The sequence below is a fragment of the Enoplosus armatus genome, chromosome 21, assembly GCF_043641665.1.
Source record: "Enoplosus armatus isolate fEnoArm2 chromosome 21, fEnoArm2.hap1, whole genome shotgun sequence".
Classification (NCBI taxonomy): domain Eukaryota; kingdom Metazoa; phylum Chordata; class Actinopteri; order Centrarchiformes; family Enoplosidae; genus Enoplosus; species Enoplosus armatus.
In genome coordinates, this window is record NC_092200.1 from 2,464,742 (window position 1) to 2,484,344 (window position 19,603).

Here is a 19,603-nt window from a genome sequence, read left to right on the forward strand (position 1 = left end):
GAGCTGCACAGACACCTGCTGCAGAGATACATGCATGTGAAGCTACATGTAGGAACGTATATATACATGCATTTAAGAGAGGACTTCAAGAGATCACTCATGTATTTGTCTTGTTTGGAAGTCTTGCCTACGTTCTGGAGGTCTCTGGTTGAGGAAACTTCCAGCCACCGTGGGATGTTTGACCAAAACCACCAGCGTTAGTCTGGGCGGTTGAGACGTGGAGCCGGTGGGTCGCTGTGGCCGGGATGCTGGCGTTGTGTCAGTTGTGGCGGGGAAACCTGTGAAACATGAAGGTGGACGTGCTGACTTGCCTGGCTCTGGCCGTGGCCAGCCTCGTCGCCATGGTGACCGGCGGTCGCAGCTCTGGACGCAGGAAGCACAAGGAGGTCTTTCTCGGGGAGAACAGGAAGTTCAAGTTTGGAGGGTGAGACACACACGTTTGTCACAGCTTAGTGAGACGAGAGGCTGAAAACCACTGAGTCGGTAGTTCAGATGATGAGTTGCATCTTTCTCAAACCTGAATTTAAATTTTATACTCTAATGTTTTCAGGGCAACAACATCCAACAGACACAGAGCAAGATTAGCATTCAGAGTCGTGAAGTTTAGCGTTATCACACTTAGTTTAGCGTTGGTGCTAACATTTGCTAATTAGCAATAAACACCAACTGCAGCTGAGGCTGATGGGTACGTAGTTAGTTTTGCAGGTTTTTGGTCATAAACCGAAGTTCTGGACAAATTAAAATGTTGACGTTAAGAGTTAAGAGTCCTCCAACGATTTAGCGTTATTTAGCTATAAAATTGTTGCACATTTTAAAAAAGGATAAAAGTTTCTGCAGCAGAACCAAAGGCGCCTTCTTCTTCCTTGTCAAAATCTGGCGCCCACATTACCCACAATGCAACTCGGATTTTCCAGTTTGTTATGGTAGTAACGGCTAATGTAGCCTGGAGCCTACAGAGGTTGTCTTGAGGACCCAATGGTGCTTCTTTCAGTAAAAATCACAAGCAGGAAGCTATAGTTTGCATGTAGCTTAGCATTAGCTCTAGGCAGCCAGTTCAGTACCTCCATATAGTCAGTGGTGAAAAGTACATTTACTAAAGTACTGTACTTTACTTTACCAGTTAGCATTTCCATTTTATGCAACATAATATTTCTACTCACTACATTTCAGAAGCAACTATTGTACTTTTACTGCTCAATGAGTTCTTTTACTTTTGATACTTTAAGTACATTTTGCTGATTATACATATTTTTACTTAAGTAAGGTTTTGAATGCAGCACTTTTACTTGTAGTGGAGTATTTTCACAGTGTGGTATTAGTACTTTTACTTGAGTAAATGATCTGAGTACTTCTTCGACCACTGCCTACACTTTATTGCAGTATTTTCTGAGGCTTGTCAGGAAGCTGTGATTTCATACGTTCCCATGATGGTTCGATTACTTTCACTTCCCTGTTTCAAATGAAAACCACAAGTGACCTTAAACACTTCTGGTTGGATTATTTTATTTTAAAAGTGAACTCATAGCAAGATCCTTCCCTAAATGTTATTTTAAGCAGAAAAAAGGTCATTTTTCATTGACTGTGGGGTTATTATTGCTCACAGCAGACGACTGGCCGCTGCACGTTGAAATATTCCAGCTTTTGGCAGAGTGTGCTCCTCAAACAAGGTTTATTTGTCGAATAGAAAAAAAAAGCAGCTTTCCTGGAGCTTCTGTTGGAAAGAATGAATGAATGAATGCAGCTTCAGTTCTGTGCATCTCTAACAAGTTGTGTCAGTGAGTAAAATCACTATTAAAACCTTCTATTAAAACATGTAAACACAATAGTGGTGAGCAATAATCATCCTCCTCGGAAAAATGTTTATTTTAAACACAAATATGGAGAATAACTTACAATTGAAACCACTTGTTAAACATCACCGAAGCGTTGAATTGTAATAATTTTAATTATTTCGGTTTAGCTTTAGGATAAGAAAGATTCATTTTAAAACAATAAAGAATATAAAGTATATTTGTACTTTGGTGAGGAGGGCGGAGGTGGGAAACAACCCAAAAGAGAGGAGAAGTTAAGAGTTTCTATGAATTGTAAATATTCAGATTGAGTCTGGTGACGTACTAAAAGTTTTATTTGACGCTCTGTTGTAGACTTTTAACTGAGGTGTTGTAATAATATCAACAGCCCTGTATTTCATTACATATTGTACGCAGCACTCATTCAGTCTCTGCAATAAAAGTTTATTAAAATGTTTCCTGAACTCTGGATTCATTCCAGAGAAACTGTTTGTTGAAGCCACATTTTACTCTTTTGTGAGAAGACAATATAACCTAAATCCAGAGCAAAATGTCCCGGCCTCGCCCTCATCGCTGACTGACAGGTGATCTGTGGGAAACACATCGCCGAAACAACACGGAGATTAGTGACAGCGAAATGAGTCAGTGGTGGAATGTAACTAAGAATATTTAAGTACTGTACTACTTAAGTACACATTTCTACTTTTTACTCTTTTTCTACTTTCCACTACATTTATATGACAGCTTTAGTTACCGGTTACTTTACAAATTAAGATTTTTCCATAAAAACATATGAAGAGTTTATTAAAAAAAGTTTAGAATTAGTAGATTGACAGAAAATGAATTGGCATGTAGATTATTTTAATAAGTTTGGCTTATTTGTAATAATTTAGAGGTATGGACTGCTTTTACATTAATGCATGATTCATAATAATCTAATGATATAATAAACAGTCACACAGGACATTTTACTACTTTGAATACTTTAAGTACATTTTCCTGATTATACTTACATACTTTTATTTAAGTAACCTTGTCAATGCAGGAGTTTTACTTGTAACAGAGTATTTTTACAGTGTGGTATTAGTACTTTTACTGAAGTAAAGGATCTGAATACTTCTTCCAGTGCTAACGAGGTCAAACACATCACAGAGATTTGATAAATCTGATATATACATATATTCTCAGCTGACTCTGAGCTGAAATGAGTGTTTCTTTAATGGAGACTTGAATTACCAACCATACAGCTGTGTGTGTGTGTGTGTGTGTGTGTGTGTGTGTGTCGTTCTATCTTTATGAGGACCAAATGTCTCCAGAGCAATATGAAGATTTTGTCATTTCATTTGTCCTTATTTTCAGTGAAGTTAATTGTGGATTAATGTCGTTCTAGAGGAAAATATGTGGTTCAGTTTAAGTGTTGAGTTTAGTTAATTGAATTAGCTTCAGGGTTGTTAAATTTGGTTTGTTTTGGGGGATTGCAGTGTTTGTTTCAAGGTTAATTTAAGGGATTATGGAGATGGGATTTGGCTCCAATACATTGCCTGACCTCACAATAATAGGAGACCAAATGTGTGTGTGTTTGTGTGTGTGTGTTTGTGTGAGTGTGTGTGTGTGTCAAGGTGTGTGACTTTCAAAGAGGCTTTTCATCCGTCAGCGGAGAAAAATCTCAAACAGCTTTTATCTCTTTTCCCACCGTGTGCTCACCTGTGCACCGCACGTGTGTGTGTGTTTACCCCCTCTAAACACACACACACGCACACACACACACGCACACACACACACACACACACGGTGCAGCATGTATTGCAGCTGAGAGGCAGCCGTGCTCAGGCTGTAATTACACCTTCTACATCCTGAGCGCTGTCTCGTCGGGGTTTCCCTGGTTGAATGTCAGACATATATAGTAGTTTATGGTTTATTTAACTGCACAATGTGTTTACTTTATGTTGCCTGAGAACAGCTGAGAACACACAAACACAAAGTAGAACAACAAAGTAAATACGAAGTTTCACTCCTGCATTTCTCAGCTGTTTTCTTTGCTGCTGTGAACACTCATGATGTAACGTCACGTTTAGATATTTCGAGCAAACGTCAGAGGAGCTGTAAGGTTCGTTCTTGACCTTGGAAAAAGCAGTTTGACAAAGAAAATTCTTATCACAAGGTGCACTTACTTTGTCATTCAGGACGTTTCAACCACACGCCATGGTCTTCATCAGAGTCCAATACCAGGAGCCATCCTTAAACAGAGACAGAGGTTTTGATCTCCCGTGATAAACAGCCTCCTGTTATTATGTAACCGATGTCACATACTTAGTGATAACAACTAAACTATCTCCATGGCAACTGCTGATGAAGGTCACAAGCTGTGTCTGAAAGCTCCGGGAAAAAAACAAGAAAGTGGGCCTTGTGATAAGACATTTTTTGTATCTATAAAAATCCAAATTCACTCATAATAACCTCATCCTACCTAAGAAATTGTGATGAGCTGCCAACCAAACTCTATTTAAAAAAACACAAAATTTCACATTTTATTTATTCATTTGACATGCCAATTATATCTCCTGCAAATGTTACCTCTCTACATTATGGTGTGGTTCCTGGTATGTAATTCAGATAGTACAGTGGTGGAGGAAGTACTCTGTTACAAGTACAAGTATGTAAGTATAATCAGGGAAATCTACATAAAGTATTTAAATGTAGTAAAATGTCTGTTATACTTTTATATATACATATACAGAGAGATAGTTGACTTTAATATTAAGGTTGAGGAGGAAAGGCCTCATGGGAAATGTAGTGGAAGCTGCTTATTATCTGTATTACATTATATGCTCCCAGCAGCTGGTTTTATCAGTCCTGCTGTAGCACCAGAGGATTGTTTGGGATGTTTTGGAACATAATGAAACGCTTTGTGTATGAGAACATGTGCACACGTGTGTTCGCGTGCACGCATGTTTGTTTGTTCGTGGAGCCGCGCCACGCCTTTGATTAAGGTTATGGTTTTTGGCAGGATGAGAGTGAGCGGCAGGGAGGGAGGGGGAAGACTGAGTGAGAGACAACCTCAAACTGTGTTGTCTCTAATCAAAACCTGCAATTACAGCCGTAATAAACCACCTAATCACTCAACACACCATCTGTTTGTGTGTGTGTGTGTGTGTGTGTGTTGTTTCTGCAGACGTATTGACTACAAACTGAAGAGGCAGGACAGCACCAAAACGCTGCTAATAAAAAGTGAACAGCTGCTGAGGATCGAGGAGCACGACTTCGCCATGAGACCAGGCTTCGGAGGTCAGAAGCACACACACGCTTGTCCTTCTACACTTATGAGGACCCTCACTGACATAACGCATTCCTTAGGCTTTAATCGCAACCTTAACCATCACAACCAAATGCCTAACCGCACCCCAAAAATAGGTACACGCCTTCGTTACCTCTAAGTTAGATTACTGCAATGCTCTGTTTTTCGGTCTCCCATCATTCATCAACAGTAAACTTCAATATGTTAAAAACTGTGCTGCCTGTATTCTGTACACGTCAACATGTAACTCCAACACTGAGTACCAAATCCCCACGTTAACCTACAAAGCTGTTCATGGATCTGCGCCCCCTTTATCTCTCTGACCTTATTCAGGCCTACACACCCTCCTGCCCACTTCACTTTTGTAGCCTGCCCAGGATTGCACCCAGTCTCCTTTAAGAAACGTCTTAAAACACACCTTTTTAAACATGCTTTTAACAACATGTTAGAAATCTTGTCATCTGCCACTGTCTGTTCCTATAAATGCTTTTAGTATTTTTGTTTTGTATCACTGTGGGTTACCCTACCCCTAACCTAAACCTAATTCTAACCTTAACCTTAAAACCAAGTCTTAACCTTCAAACAGTCCTTTGAAGTAGTGAGAGCCGGCCAAAATGTCCTCACAATGCAGAAATGTCCTCGCTACAATCGTTTAAAACTGAAATTTGGTCCTCACAAAGATTCAATACAAGCCCACACACACACACATACACACACAAAGGCACAACTCATTTCATCTCTGATCCCTGATGATTTAATCCACTCACTCACACGTCGCCCAACACTCACAAAATCACTCCTCGCCCCACGCTGATGATGCGTACGCGGTGGTTTGATGATGCGATGATGGGCACTGGGTCACCCAGACAACGGATGAGTCAATCCAAAAATCACCAAAACTGACCCAGATTACACCATCGTGGGACAGCACAAGCGTGTGTGTGTGTGTGTGTGGGCATTAATGCATTTGAAATACAGTAGGACTTTATGTGCTCACTCAAATGTGATTGTGTGTCTCTGTGATGGTTTTGTCAATATAATGAGTGCCTGTGTGTGTGTGTGTGTGTGTGTGTGTGTGTGTGTGTGAGTCGGGGGGATTCGTGTGCATTAATCTGGATTATATTCCAGGTCTGGAGCAGATGGAGGGGTGGGAAACTAACTGACGTCCGCAGTATCAAACACACGACAATAGATGCAGACAGACAGAGCGGCTCAAGCAAAACGGCAACTGTTTTCATAATCGGCATCGTGGATTAGAATAATATCAGTGTACGAACTAAAAGCTCTTGAGGAGATAAACATTGTACATCTGCAAGTATCTCTGTGTATTTACACAAGACGGTGGGAAGTAATTAAGTACTTTACTCATCATTATAAGAATTACATTTTTCTGACATTTTCACAACATTTCTGAGGGAAATATTGTACTTTTCCCTCCTTATGAATTATTTTCAGGAACAGCCTTGTTTCAGACCTCATTTTAGACATTATGTAAAACTCTGTCTTTCTTTCTCTCTTAACAACCTTTGACTTCTAAGAAATAAAGATTATATATGAATAAATGGTTTTATCTAATACATTCAGTTCATAATACTCATAGACGGCAAGTATTTGAGCTTGATGGAGTACTTCTACTGCAGCAGTCAAGTGTTGGGAAGGTTAGAGAATAAGTATAAACAGGATTCAAACTGTGGTCTCAAGTTTCCTGACCTCAGAGGGTTTTACAGTCATTATTTGCACGACCACCAGAGGCTGCGTGTCAAAGAAAATGTAAACAAAATTTTTGAACAAAGGACTCTGCTGATGACGGTCTCTTCCTTTCATTCCTCCATTAATCTCAAAACATGAAACCTTCAAAGTTTTTATTATCAAAACTCTGTCCTTTGTCACTTTGACAACCTCTACTTTGGACTGGAAATCCTGAAAATACCTGGACTTTTATGAAGTTACAGTTTTTGTACCATAAGATCCCCGTACTTCCTGACCAGTGGTGGTATTCAAGTCTTTTACTTGCTGATGATAACTGTAAAAAATACTCCTGTAAAAGTAAAAGTCATGCCTCATCAAAGTATGTAAGTATAATCAGCAACATTTACTTGAAGGATAAAAGGTCTTTTGTCAGAGTTATACTATTATATATTACGCTACTGATGCATTGATTGTGTAGCTGGCCTTTGGTGGTTTAATTTACTGTAGAACATTTTCAGAGCTGCAACGATTAGGAATTAATTTCTTAGTTGATCAAATGAATTAATCTGAATTAACTTTTTTGATCATCCACGAATCTTTTCAGTCAGTTTTCAAGTAAAAGTACTAAACATCTGATGGTTCCAGGTTCTCAAATGTCAGAATTTGCTGCTTTTCTTGGTGTCACATTACAGCAAATTGAATATTTTATGTTATAGTTTTGAACTGTGAGGGCATTTCAAACAGCTTTCTGACGGTTTATAGACCAAACGATTAATAATCAGTAATGAAAACAATGGTTACTTGCGGCCCTTCCTACTCTATAATCTCATTATAGTCTTAACTAGTTCAGTAACTAGTTTCTGTAGTTGTAAAATACACAAGTAAAGTACAGGTACCTTCAGAAGTGTATTTAAATACAGTAAATGTTTCTGACCCACACAGTCACACACAGCCTCCTTGTTGCCATCGTATCTCCCTCCGTCTCCTCAGTCTATATGGTCGGTTGGCGTCCTGCATGTCTCTGTGGTCCTGCCTGTCGCTCAGGGTGGGGACAACAAGAGCACCACTGTCTGCCCCACGGCCCTGCGGCATTTCCACGGACTATAATTTTACACAGATGGAAATCTCAGCTTTTTCTGCCTCAGATAAGCGTATAGCTGCTCTGTGTGTGTGAGACCCAGGAAGCCGAGGAATCTCTCCAGAGTCCTGAAATACACCATGTGACATGCAGTGTTTCTATATCGAGGTCAACCTTTAAAGGACGTCTATAAACTTAAATTAATCCCCACAAACTTTGCTATAAACTCCCCATCAGGCCACGTCAGTCTGGCTACGTTATAGTTGGACATCATGATGCCGAATGCGTGTTACAGATTTACGGCTGGTGGCCTTCCAAACACAGGTGTGTTTTGGCTTCGGCGCTTCCCTTTGTGACCTCGTCTGGTATCACACCTTGGATCTGATTGGCAGTTTTATTCCTGTCATAAAAAAAACAGGTTTTGCAGTTTAAAAAGTTGTTGTTGATGCAGAGTTTGTTTGTTTGACGGGAAGACAATGTGCCTCTCTGTCCTTTGTGTGTTTCACTTTATCTGAAAAGGTCTAAATGAGTCATTAAATCGATTAAATGAAGCCAGTGAATGAAGTATTTTCTCCTCATACAAACACACAACTACACTTGCTTTTCTTATTCTTAGTAATATTTTTGTTGCTTAATATTTCAGCTTCCAAAAAGAAAATTCAGATGACATGACAAGTTATGGTTTGAAGAAAGCAAGTTAAATATTTCTATATTTACTATATGAAGTTGGGGGACTCATGAGTGAGTGACCACGTTCCCCAAAGCCCAAAGTGACACCTTCACAATACCCTTTATGTCCAACGAACAACCCAAACCTCTTTATTTATTAAAAATAAAGTACAATTATTAAAATAACCAAAAGGAAAAGCAGCAAATCCTCACATTTGTGAAGCTGGCACCATGAAATGCTTAATTTTCGGTCAATTGACGAGTTGATTAATCGACTAATCGTTTCAGTTGGGTTGTTTAAGTTACAGCAAAACATCATATTGTATGAACTCTTAATGTATTTGGTGTGTAAACATCTTAATGTGAAAAGGACGGTATTTCCCTCTGAGATGAGCAGAAGTAGAAAGTGGCATGAAAAGAAAAGATATTGGCTGCTTGTAACTGCAGGAAAAATACATCCTGAAGTCTAAAAGATATATTTCCTGTTTCCAAAATGCTGTGAGCCGGGCTTTCATTACATTACAGTGTTTCAGGCCAAGCTGCTGGGTTGAGTCAGTATGGATTGTGTAGGAGTCTGAGGTTCATGTAGAGAATCACCTCTTAATCCCTCTGCACCTCTCAGCCCCCCCCCCCCCGGGTGGTTGGCGATGGAGAGCCAAATCAAAACACTGCGAGTGGCGATGGAGGCGGGTCAGAGTCATCCTGCGACCTCAAAGCTGCATTATGCTGCTTATGACTGCATGAATTGATCCATCTGCGGCGTTGTGTTCAGGGATTAAACGCGACTCATTCTAAAACGCGGAGCACACGCATTAAAGCTGCACCAGTGTTATTAAGGTAAATCTGCAGCAGCTCACTAACGGAGATGTTGTAGATTTACCCAAATAAAAAGTCCAGATCTGGATTCAGTGACAAGCAGGACACACAGAATGCAAACATCTGAGATCATGCACAGAAAACAATATCCTCTTTCCTTTTGTTTTGAGCGCACACAGAAGAGTTAGCGGCGTTGTTTCACTGATGCTTAGCAAACAGGCTGTCAATCACGTAACTCCCCTCACTAATGACATTTCCTAATACTGCCACCTGTAACTGATTAACAGGCTGAGCAGGAAAAACCACGACCAGCTCTTCCTCCAGTTTCCTGGTTTGCACCAGAACTAAAGGACGGTTTCTTCGTTCTGAACGTTTCAGGCTCATTGTGCAGATAAATCCAAGACTTCTGAAAAATAAAAAAAAACGTATTACTCATAGAAAGTGGCAGATTGAAATCAAGTTGTGTGTCCTTGAGAAATAGATGGTGCTGGATCCAGACCTCTGAATCGCTGCCCACGTTGTGCTCATTGAAGCTGAACTCCGAGGCTCTGAGTTGTGCTTTTGGGTCCAAACCTGTTTTTGTGTTGATTTTGAATCTGAGCAGCATATAAACTTAGAGACTTGACCTCCTTTTATAAAACACTTCTAACTGGGTGTGATATGGGAAAAGGAAGGCAGTAAAGAGAAGAGAGTGACCTTCTGTTTCAGGTTTTTCCCACCAACAGCAGTGGTTGTCGGGGCTACGCTGAATGTTGAGTCTGCTCTGCTGGAGGTTTTTACGAGTCACGCCAGGACAAGTCGGGTCTGCGGCAGGAGCTTTATGGTCCTGGCTGTCAGATGAACTTCATTAAATAAAGTGTTTATTGAGCTGCCGGCCTGCTAACATTCAAGGGGAATTAAAACACTAAAAGCGCACAGAAACTTTCAAGTGCATCTTTTTTTTTTTCTCTCTCTCTCTCTCTTGTTGTCCTTGTGAATGAAAACAGGAATTTAAACCTGGTAAACCACGTCCAGACAGAGGTCACAGACAAACCCAAACCAGAGTGTGTGAGACTGTTTGTGTGTGACATGGCTTTGGTCATTTTCATTTTCTTGGTCAGTGACCTCTGAGACACCCGTGATAACACCAAAACCAGAACTAAGAATTAAGACAAACTTTTCCAGGCGTGCAGGTTAAAACGGAGTGATATTTGTTTGTTTTTTTTAAATCTATTTTAAGCACAACAACTCACTCACAAGCTAGACACAATTAAAAAGAATAGCTCCACCTAAAATCACTCTGCTAGCGGTCTGTTGGTCCTATTATATAATATATAATAACAACTAGTGCTATGAAATTTGGTGCAGATATACATGGTGCCCAGAGGATGAATCCCAACAACTTTGATGATCCCCTTATCCCTTTTCCTCTATAGCACCACCATGAGGTTGACATTTGTGGTTTTAAGTGAAATTCTCCCGACAAGTACTGGATGGATTGCCGTGAAATCCAACAGGAATAATTGTAATAACTTTGGTGACCCCTGAACTTTTCATCTAGCGCCATCTTCGGGCCAAAATGTGTCCAACACTTTGGTTTTGGATTACACCTTAGCTTAGCATCAGCGTGTTTGTCAATGTGAATGGAGACTCTCAGTCCTGCTCCATTCGGCTGCAATGCTTTGTTCAAGTTGTCTTTACCTCAGCTCCTTAAACTCCCTCGTCTCCCTCGTTCACCTTTTTTTCTTCCTGTGAAGCACTTTCTGTTTTGAAAAGTGCTTTATAAATTAAGTTTGCTTGTTTGGGTAAACGAATGGTTTAAAAGATTACATATAACTGTTCTGTTGACAGCATTAAAAGAACTATATTTCAATGTGTAGCAAGGACCTGCTTTACTTTAAAAAAAAAAGTCATTTAAATGTCCCAAACAAGCATGCTGAGAAAGTCAAAAGTTCAACGTTGTCAGAAGTGATTTAGCAGTGCTGTAAGCTAACAGTCATGACGGCTCATTCTTCCAGCGCATTCCCATCATTGTTAAACCTTTAACGTTGACTCTAAAGAGTCATATTACCATTGTTACGGATGTTTATGAGTTCAAGACAGTAAAATCATTGCTGATGCTTGTGGTGGAGTCAGGAATGAGCTTTTTAGTCTGCAGGCCGCAGCGGTGGATAAATCCTAAAATTAGCTGAGTAATTTGACCACCGAACATCGTCACAGCTGGTTTCAGGGTGGACAAACGTCCCGAAAGCCTCCTTTTCGAAGTTTGTCAGGTCATAATTGCTTTGTGGAGGCAGAGCAGGAAACAGGGGGTGAGCAGCCGTGATTGTACTGTTTAGCTATTTCTGCTCTGTTTGTGTGCACAAGTCAGGTTGTTCAGGTTTACTGGTTAAACAAGCTTAATATGCTAATGAGGCGGATGGAGCCGGGGAGTGTGGAGGACAGATGTTGATGGTCGCGGTGAGCTGGTGGCGAGGACACTAACAAAGGATGTTGTTACCAGGGTTTGACCAAAGTTAGATACAGATGACTACTGGAAGACAGTTGAAGTAACTTTGGACCAATTTTATTCCAAATAAACACACATTTTCAGTGTTTTTTCAAAGGTTTTACTCATGTTAGGGTGGGAAAAGCCTCTGACACATCACATATACCATCAAGGGGACACTAAGACTGTCTCCTGAAGGTTTTCTGATGCTGTCGAGGGAAATCACATCATTGTCTTCAGCAGCGGTTACAAATATGTCAAATATGAAAATATTGTCTAACCATAATTATATGTCCCCCTTCAGTTTTTTACTGAGTATTGTATGAAATGTGTAATGACAGTTGATGTTGTCATTTGTAGTTTCCTGGTCCTAAACACTCGCTGCACATACTTGTTTCCGCAGAACACCTCAGGTGACGTGACAGCACAGAATACTTTCGACTGCATGTTTTCCTGCGGGCTGTTCTGGTGCATGTGTGATGTGTCACTTCTGGCAGAAACTCTGCATTGATTTATGAGTTCTGAGTTTCAGTCATTGACATCAAAACTTCATCTTGTTGTTTCAGGTGCAGCCATCCCTGTAGGCATCGATGTGCAGGTGGAGAGCATCGACAGCATCTCCGAGGTCAACATGGTGAGGAGCAACCTTAAAAACTCAATTTCTAACCTATGATGATGGTAAACATGCCTGATCAATAATGCTGCTCTGCTGAACGTGGCAGAGAAACTGATCTGAACCTTTCACTAAATTCCTTCTTGCAGCATTTTAATGGCAGAAAATTCAACATAAAAAACCCTCAATATATTAATATATTGTAAACGTACATGATTCTATGATTGAAAGTGAGGTCAGGTTTTCACTTATTTATTTATGTATGAATGTATGAAGGGGAATATAAAGGGATTTGATCATGAAAATATGTCTAAAATTCTAGATTTCTTGGTTTTTTTTTGTTCTTTGTCTGCACAAACCAGATTTTCACACAAACAAATGAGCAGCTGTTGCCTCTTAAAACATTTGAAATGTGAGAATCTGCACTTTCTGTTTCTTCGTATTACGACCGTCAGGAGTTTAAAACATTGAGAATGTGCTGTTACTGAAAGCTGGAACTTCAGAGGGTTTTAAACAAAGGTTGTGATGTCCACTTTGGGCTGATCTGACATCACTTCCTGTTCGTCTGGTTTGTGACCCCTCGACGGCTCTGCTTTCAACTCGACCGGCCGCCTACTTACAAGTGCCTCGTCGAGTTCCTCCAGCCGAGAGAGACGAATGGTGGAGAGGACGGGCGTTGTCATGACAGCCTCAACTGGAATGGTGAAAATCTGCATGCAGTCTGTCCCCGACTCGGTCTTGTCCTCAGGCGGCTGCAGACAAACGTCCATCTCATCCATCTCTGACACACATTTCTGAGCCTGTTCAGCTTCAAACCTCCCTAAATAAAAGAGACGCCATCTTACAGACAAAAAAACGTCAGACTTAGACTCAAATTAGAAATATGAATCATTTTCGAAAACCTCCGATTAAATCCTTTGTTATATTAGTTTTTGTTCAATAAAACATGAGAACAAAGAAAACAAAACACACAGAAAAAGAAAGAAAAGAGAAGGAAAGAAGAGCACAAACACTCAACAGCAGGAGAAAATGAAAACACAGGGACAGTAATGATGAATGTAAAAGTCAAAGCCGAGATGTTTGCGTCCTGCAGGACTTCACCATGACTCTGTACCTGCGTCACTACTGGAAAGACGAGCGGCTGGCGTTTCCGTCCCGAAACAATCAGAGCAGGACGTTCGACTCCAGGCTCGTGAAGAAGATTTGGGTTCCTGATGTCTTCTTCGTCCACTCCAAGCGCTCCTTCATCCACGACACCACGATGGAGAACATCATGCTGCGGGTTTACCCCGACGGAAACATCCTCTACAGCGTCAGGTACGGGGACCCGGTTGGGGGGCGGGTGGAGTTTATGGAGGTTTAGACGTGCAGACTTAAAGATGCTACTGAGGACGTAACTGTTAAAATGATGACTCATGAGCTCAGAGTTGACAAAAACACTTTGACCCCTGAAGAGTATTTCACATGTCGCGCCAATGAAGGCAACTGAAATTGAAGAAATTGAGAGGATGAGATACTGTAGAGGGAGAAGGTTTCCTTGGCAACAGCAGCAGAGGCGTATCCAGGACAGGATGACTAAATGAAAGCTGCTTTGTGTGTTTCAGGGTCACTGTGACGTCTCTCTGCTCGATGGACTTCAGCAGCTTCCCTCTGGACACACAGAACTGCTCGCTGGAGCTGGAGAGCTGTGAGACACACACACACACACATATATATATATATATACACACACACACACACACACACACTTCTCCGTGTTCTTACCCCCCCCCTCTCTCCACAGATGCGTATAATGAGAACGACCTGATGCTTTACTGGAAGAATGGGAACGACTCTCTGAGGACGGATGAGATCGTCTTGTCTCAGTTCTTCATTGAGCATTTCCACGCCTCCAGTGGCCTGGCTTTCTACAGCAGCACCGGTCTGTGTGTGTGTGTGTGTGTGTGTGTGTGTGTGTGTGTGTGTGTGTGTGTGTAGACACCGCTGTCTTTGTGTTTTACTTATAAATCCTGGACATAAATTACTGCATCATTTTACCTCCTCAGGCCTCTAAAAAGTGATAAATAAAATATAAATCGCTCCCTGGTCGTCCTGGTTACAACCCACAGACAGATGTAACATGTGACAAGACAGGTCACAAGTGCATATTACGTCTTTCAGGGTGTTTCTAATCAAAACGTTTGGGAACAAAATCCACTGTTTTGTGCTTCCAACTTTGTGTCAGTTAGTGTTCGGCCCTTTTTGCCTCGGAGCACAAAGCCAGCTCCACGAGGAAATCAGCCAGGTTCCAACATCTGGTGGAAAGACTGAGACCAGAGGGCTGTTTTTTAAACATCAGTGTCTCCCCGTCTCTTTTTCTCAGGTTGGTACAATCGTCTGTTCATCAACTTCATCCTGCGGAGGCACATCTTCTTCTTCATGCTGCAGACGTACTTTCCCACCATGCTGATGGTCGTTCTGTCCTGGGTGTCCTTCTGGATCGACAGGAGGGCCGTCCCTGCACGTGTCTCTCTGGGTAACGCCATACATTAGCATTAACACGAGCCAAAAGCCAAGTCTGAACCCTAAAATGTCATGAGTTGCTTTGTGGGGAGCCGTTTTTTGACCCATAATGTGACTGTGTGAACATATTTTTACTTTTGAGATGTATGATAAAGATCTGTGTTGTGTTCCTTTGATTTTTAGATAAGCACATGCACTATTCAGCACAAAGGTTCCAAAAAAAGAGAAGAAATAAAGTAAAAAAAAAAGAAAAACACATTACTATTCTTTTGTATTCCTTCTGTTTTTCATCCTCTGCATCTGAATACATCTTACTGCTAATCAAAATGAACAAAAGAGCATAAAATTAGGATTTTAGAAACCGTGATCAGTGGTCTTTGGCTGACCTGAGGTCTGTAAATGTGTCATGAAGTGTTAGCATTGAGCGCCGAGCTACAGGCTCCAGTCGTCACTAAACTTCATGTATTATCTGACCTGCAGGTATAACCACCGTGCTCACAATGTCCACCATCATCACAGGAGTGTCCTCCTCCATGCCTCAGGTAACAGCTGTGGGCCTCTCTGCAAGTCTTCATGCTCATATGGGCTCTGAGGGTCGGACCAAGTCCTTTTTGGCCCTTTTTTGGCTCTTCGTGGTCTTCTGCATTTCTTTTAGTCACATATGAGCCTGTAAGTGGCTTTAAATGCTCTGGCAGAGATCATTTGTCGGCTCCAGAGTCCAGACTTAAAACTAGAGGGGAAACGGGACCCCCTCACATCAGGACCCTGAGGCTCTGAAATAGACCTGGCTGAGTCAAAACCATCTTTTATATTTATTTTTATTAGAGAGATTTTCCTGATTTTACTTGAGTGTGTTGTTTTTTTATTTATTTTACTGAATTTGCTCATTCGTAATTTATTGCCTTACATGTAGAGCACTTTGACAGATTTCTATTGATTATAATTCACTAATTAGAACAAACACACAGCAACAATTAACTGACTTGCCCATGCTTTATAAGTGTGTCACCTTGTCATACTGTTATATGTGCATATGTGGCTTTAATAAGCTGCATCATCAGTCGTGTTGGATGTTTCCATGTGTGACTTCTGTTTGTCGTCCAGGTGTCGTATGTGAAAGCGGTGGACATCTACCTGTGGACCAGCTTCCTGTTTGTCTTCCTGTCTGTGATCGAATACGCGGCCGTGAACTACTGCACCACTCTGGAGGAGATGAGGAAGATGAAGAGGGGGAAGGTCAGCACAAACGACAAAAGGAGATTATTACAACGCACGTCAACAGTTAGAGAAGCATGGGAGTAACAGGGAACTCATAGTTGACTTAATGTCTCACTCTAGTGGCCAAACAGACACATTACACCAGGACACACACAACGAGCCTCGAGCTGCAGTGAAGTATTTAGATGCTTTGTAGTAATACTACTAGTAATAACCCTGTCTCATCAGTCATATTTATAATTTATAAAGGTATCATATCATATGGAACTGCACACACAGGTGTTTCCACTTTAGTCGCCTAATTGGTGCTCGATTGACATCTCGCTCACCCTAACGTGTATTTTATTACACTTGCTGGGAGGGGCAACTCAACATTAACTAACAACTGGTAAGTAAAGCCGTCAAATAACTGCAGTGCTGTAAAAAGTACAATAGTTCCCTCTGAGATGTGGTGGAGTAGAAGTATAAAGTGGCATCAAATGGAAATACTCAAGAAGCCACCACTGTTAATCACACACACACAGCTTTCACATCACACGTCGTCATCTGACCTGTTGTTAATGTAAAAAATATTGATTACAGCAGCTTTAAACCCCACATTTCATTAGAGGATGTGTGCAGACGCATGGGTTTTGGAGGCGTGTTTGAGTGCGCATACTTTACAACACTAAACATAACTGTACCAGTGTGTTCTGTGCTTCTTCCTGTACTGTTTCAGATCCCATCCACCTTCAACGCCAGCCAGGCGATGGCCTTCGACGGCTGTTTCCATGACAATGACATTGAGCTGACGCCGTTCTCCCGCATGGCACCCACCCTGACCTCTGACCCCCTCACCACGCCAACCCAAACCCCAGACATCCGGCCCACGGAGGGGACTCGCCTCCGCCGGCAGCGGTCTGTGCGTGAAAACGTGGACCTGCTGCTCAGCAACAGCTACATGATCGACTCGTACTCCCGTCTGGCCTTCCCTCTGTCCTACCTGCTCTTTAACACCATCTACTGGAGCCTGTACTCCTGATCCAGCACTGCAAACTCTCTGCGAACTCTGGTGCACTTTAACGAGAGTACAAGTGTTGAGTCAGAGAGCATGCCGGAGGATTCGTCCTCTTCGCAGGGCTCCACGGGCACTTCACTGAATTAACTCTTGATCACAGGAGCCCCTTCAGCTCCAGCTTCATCACTAATCATCTTCTTTACAAGAGACATGAAAGCACTCGAGCTCCTCAGAGTAGGAACTCTTACTTGTGCACATTTTCACCCTGACGTTTGTCTCATGGGAGTGGATTGAAAGTAATGGATCCTGATTAGTTTTTTTAATAATCTGTTCATGTAACTCTTCTTTTTGTGCATCATAAGAATCTTATACTCGAAGCTCTTATTTCTAAAGGTTATTACACTTCTGTCAGTACCTTTATCTATTTCTTTAGCTGCAGGGAAATACTGAATTATACATTTATGTGAAAATGTTCTTTTTTGAAAAACATCCTTCCCCCTTTTGATGAATGATGTGAGTGGAGCCGACCGACTACTGTACATGTAATTAAATTTCTTTTCTCATTAAATTTTTATCTTGTTCATGAGGATGTAAAAGTGAATTTATGTGTACTGCAGGGCCATATTGTACTTTTTTGTGTGTGTGTGTGAATTTGGGGGTTTTAGCAACCAGCAGAGATGTTATAATTAAAAACCAATACATGGTGGCTCTTTTATAAGTTTTATATGTCTTTTTAGACTTTTATATTTAGATCTTAATACATTTTGATGAACAAAATGAGAAAAAAATATAGTTTTCAGCATCCCCCAAGAATGCAGAGTGGGAAAGGCTTTGAAACAGCAGTGAGACCTTCAAGTTGAGAAATAAAATTTACAAAAGCTATTTGAACTGTTAACTGAATGAATAATGTAGATATAACATATGAAATATCCAAATAAATGAAAAAATATGGGATCTTTTTGGTTTCATTTTTCTGAGGGTGGAGATCTGAGGTGCGTTTGGGGACCTCAGTATTTCTTAAATCCTGCTATGTCCCTAGTGTACTTTAATTAAAACACTTTAATTTGTACGTCACGTGTTTAATTAATAAAAAAACGATATGTAGATTTAGACTCATTATGTTCCCATTTGACCACTTTTAGATCAACAAAATGATGAAACAGCTTTAAGACCTTCATGTCGGGAAATACAATTTAGAGAAAGTATAACTGAACAGTTAATTGAAAAAAACAAACAGGGAAAAACCTAATAATTAATAAGAAATTGTGATGAATTTGGTTTTCCTGTCAAATGCTCCTGTGGGTGGTGGGAGATGCGTTTGGGGCCTTACTACCTCAGTATTTCTAAAACCCTTGCTACGGCCTGCAGATGTACTGTAAAATAAAAACAAAATATTAATATTTTCAGAATTTATTGAAACGTACAGTTTCCATAGCAACTGCAGAGTTTGTGTGTATGGTCGGGAAAGTAACGGGAGTTAACGGGCGGTTTTATTTAAGCAAGCGGAAGAGAAAGTCACACTCCCGCAAAACAATCTACAGAAATCAAGGCTGACTTCAACGCAGCAGGAGGACAGGTGACAAGTATGTTCCTTGAGTCACAATCAATGAAATCGAGTCGGCAGAGCCCGATTTTTACAGTATAAAGTCGAGATGTATGAGCATAACGTTAACTTTAGCTAACGGTAACCGTTAGCCTCTTTAAACGTTATTGTTATGGTTCGATTTATGGACGTTAACTAGCTAACGGTAACGTTAGGCGGCTAATGAGAGACTCCGTTAGCGTTAGCTGCTGCTTTTCGCCTGAAATGCCGTTTGCATTCCGGAAGATAACAAGTTAACATCTCGGTCAACTGCACTTGTGTTTTTTGAGGTTTTTCTCATTTAACTAACTAACGCTAACGGGCAAGGTTAATTCGGGTTGTCAACCGAGAAGAAGAGTCTTAACGTTACCGAATTTGCTGAAAGGTAAGTTAGCTTAAAACAACCCAGACCTAACGTTAATTATAGATGTTTTTAGCGACGTTGATATTTAGACCGAAGTTTTACTGCAAAAAAAAGTCGTTTTGAGTGTTAGGTTTCAGATTTTTATCTCTTCCAAATGTGCTGCTTGATGTCCATTTAATATAATTTAGTTAGATTTGTTGTGAAGTTTGTTTTCTTTAGTCCTGTGGTGAGATAAGAGCCCTATGAAGGAGAGAAATGATTGTTTTCATGATCATCTTGACAAGGTGACATTTGTGATTTATTGTTGAGCCTATAAAATGACAGAAAGCAATAAATAATGTCTGCTATAATTTCCCAGAGCCCAAACTCACTAAATAACTTGTTTGGTCTGACCAACAGTCAGAAATATATTAAAAATATTTTCAATTTAAAACTACAGAAACAGGGAATTCTTCTATTGTAGAATAGAACTGTCAGTTGACTAATCAATCAATTGACTAATGGTGTTGGCTCAGGTCACCAC

The 19,603-nt window shown here is 40.8% G+C and overlaps 1 protein-coding gene across 1 annotated transcript; it reads left to right on the forward strand.

Moving 5' to 3' along the window:
- The first annotated feature begins 287 nt into the window (after positions 1-287).
- Positions 288-17,158, forward strand: LOC139304083 (gamma-aminobutyric acid receptor subunit rho-3). Its single transcript, XM_070927923.1, has 10 exons — positions 288-424; positions 4,963-5,075; positions 12,371-12,438; positions 13,511-13,734; positions 14,022-14,104; positions 14,201-14,338; positions 14,780-14,932; positions 15,400-15,461; positions 16,024-16,155; positions 16,856-17,158. The coding sequence occupies exons 1-10, from the start codon at positions 288-290 to the stop codon at positions 17,156-17,158; spliced, it is 1,413 nt and encodes a 470-aa protein (XP_070784024.1).
- Positions 17,159-19,603: the final 2,445 nt, after the last annotated feature.

Excerpts from the sequence above, each read along its gene's own strand:
- LOC139304083 (XM_070927923.1), top strand. The coding sequence starts at position 288 with ATGAAGGTGGACGTGCTGACTTGCCTGGCTCTGGCCGTGGCCAGCCTC. Across the intron at positions 14,339-14,779 it reads GGCTTTCTACAGCAGCACCG|GTTGGTACAATCGTCTGTTC; the intron begins GTCTGTGTGTGT and ends TCTTTTTCTCAG. Across the intron at positions 14,933-15,399 it reads CCCTGCACGTGTCTCTCTGG|GTATAACCACCGTGCTCACA; the intron begins GTAACGCCATAC and ends TCTGACCTGCAG.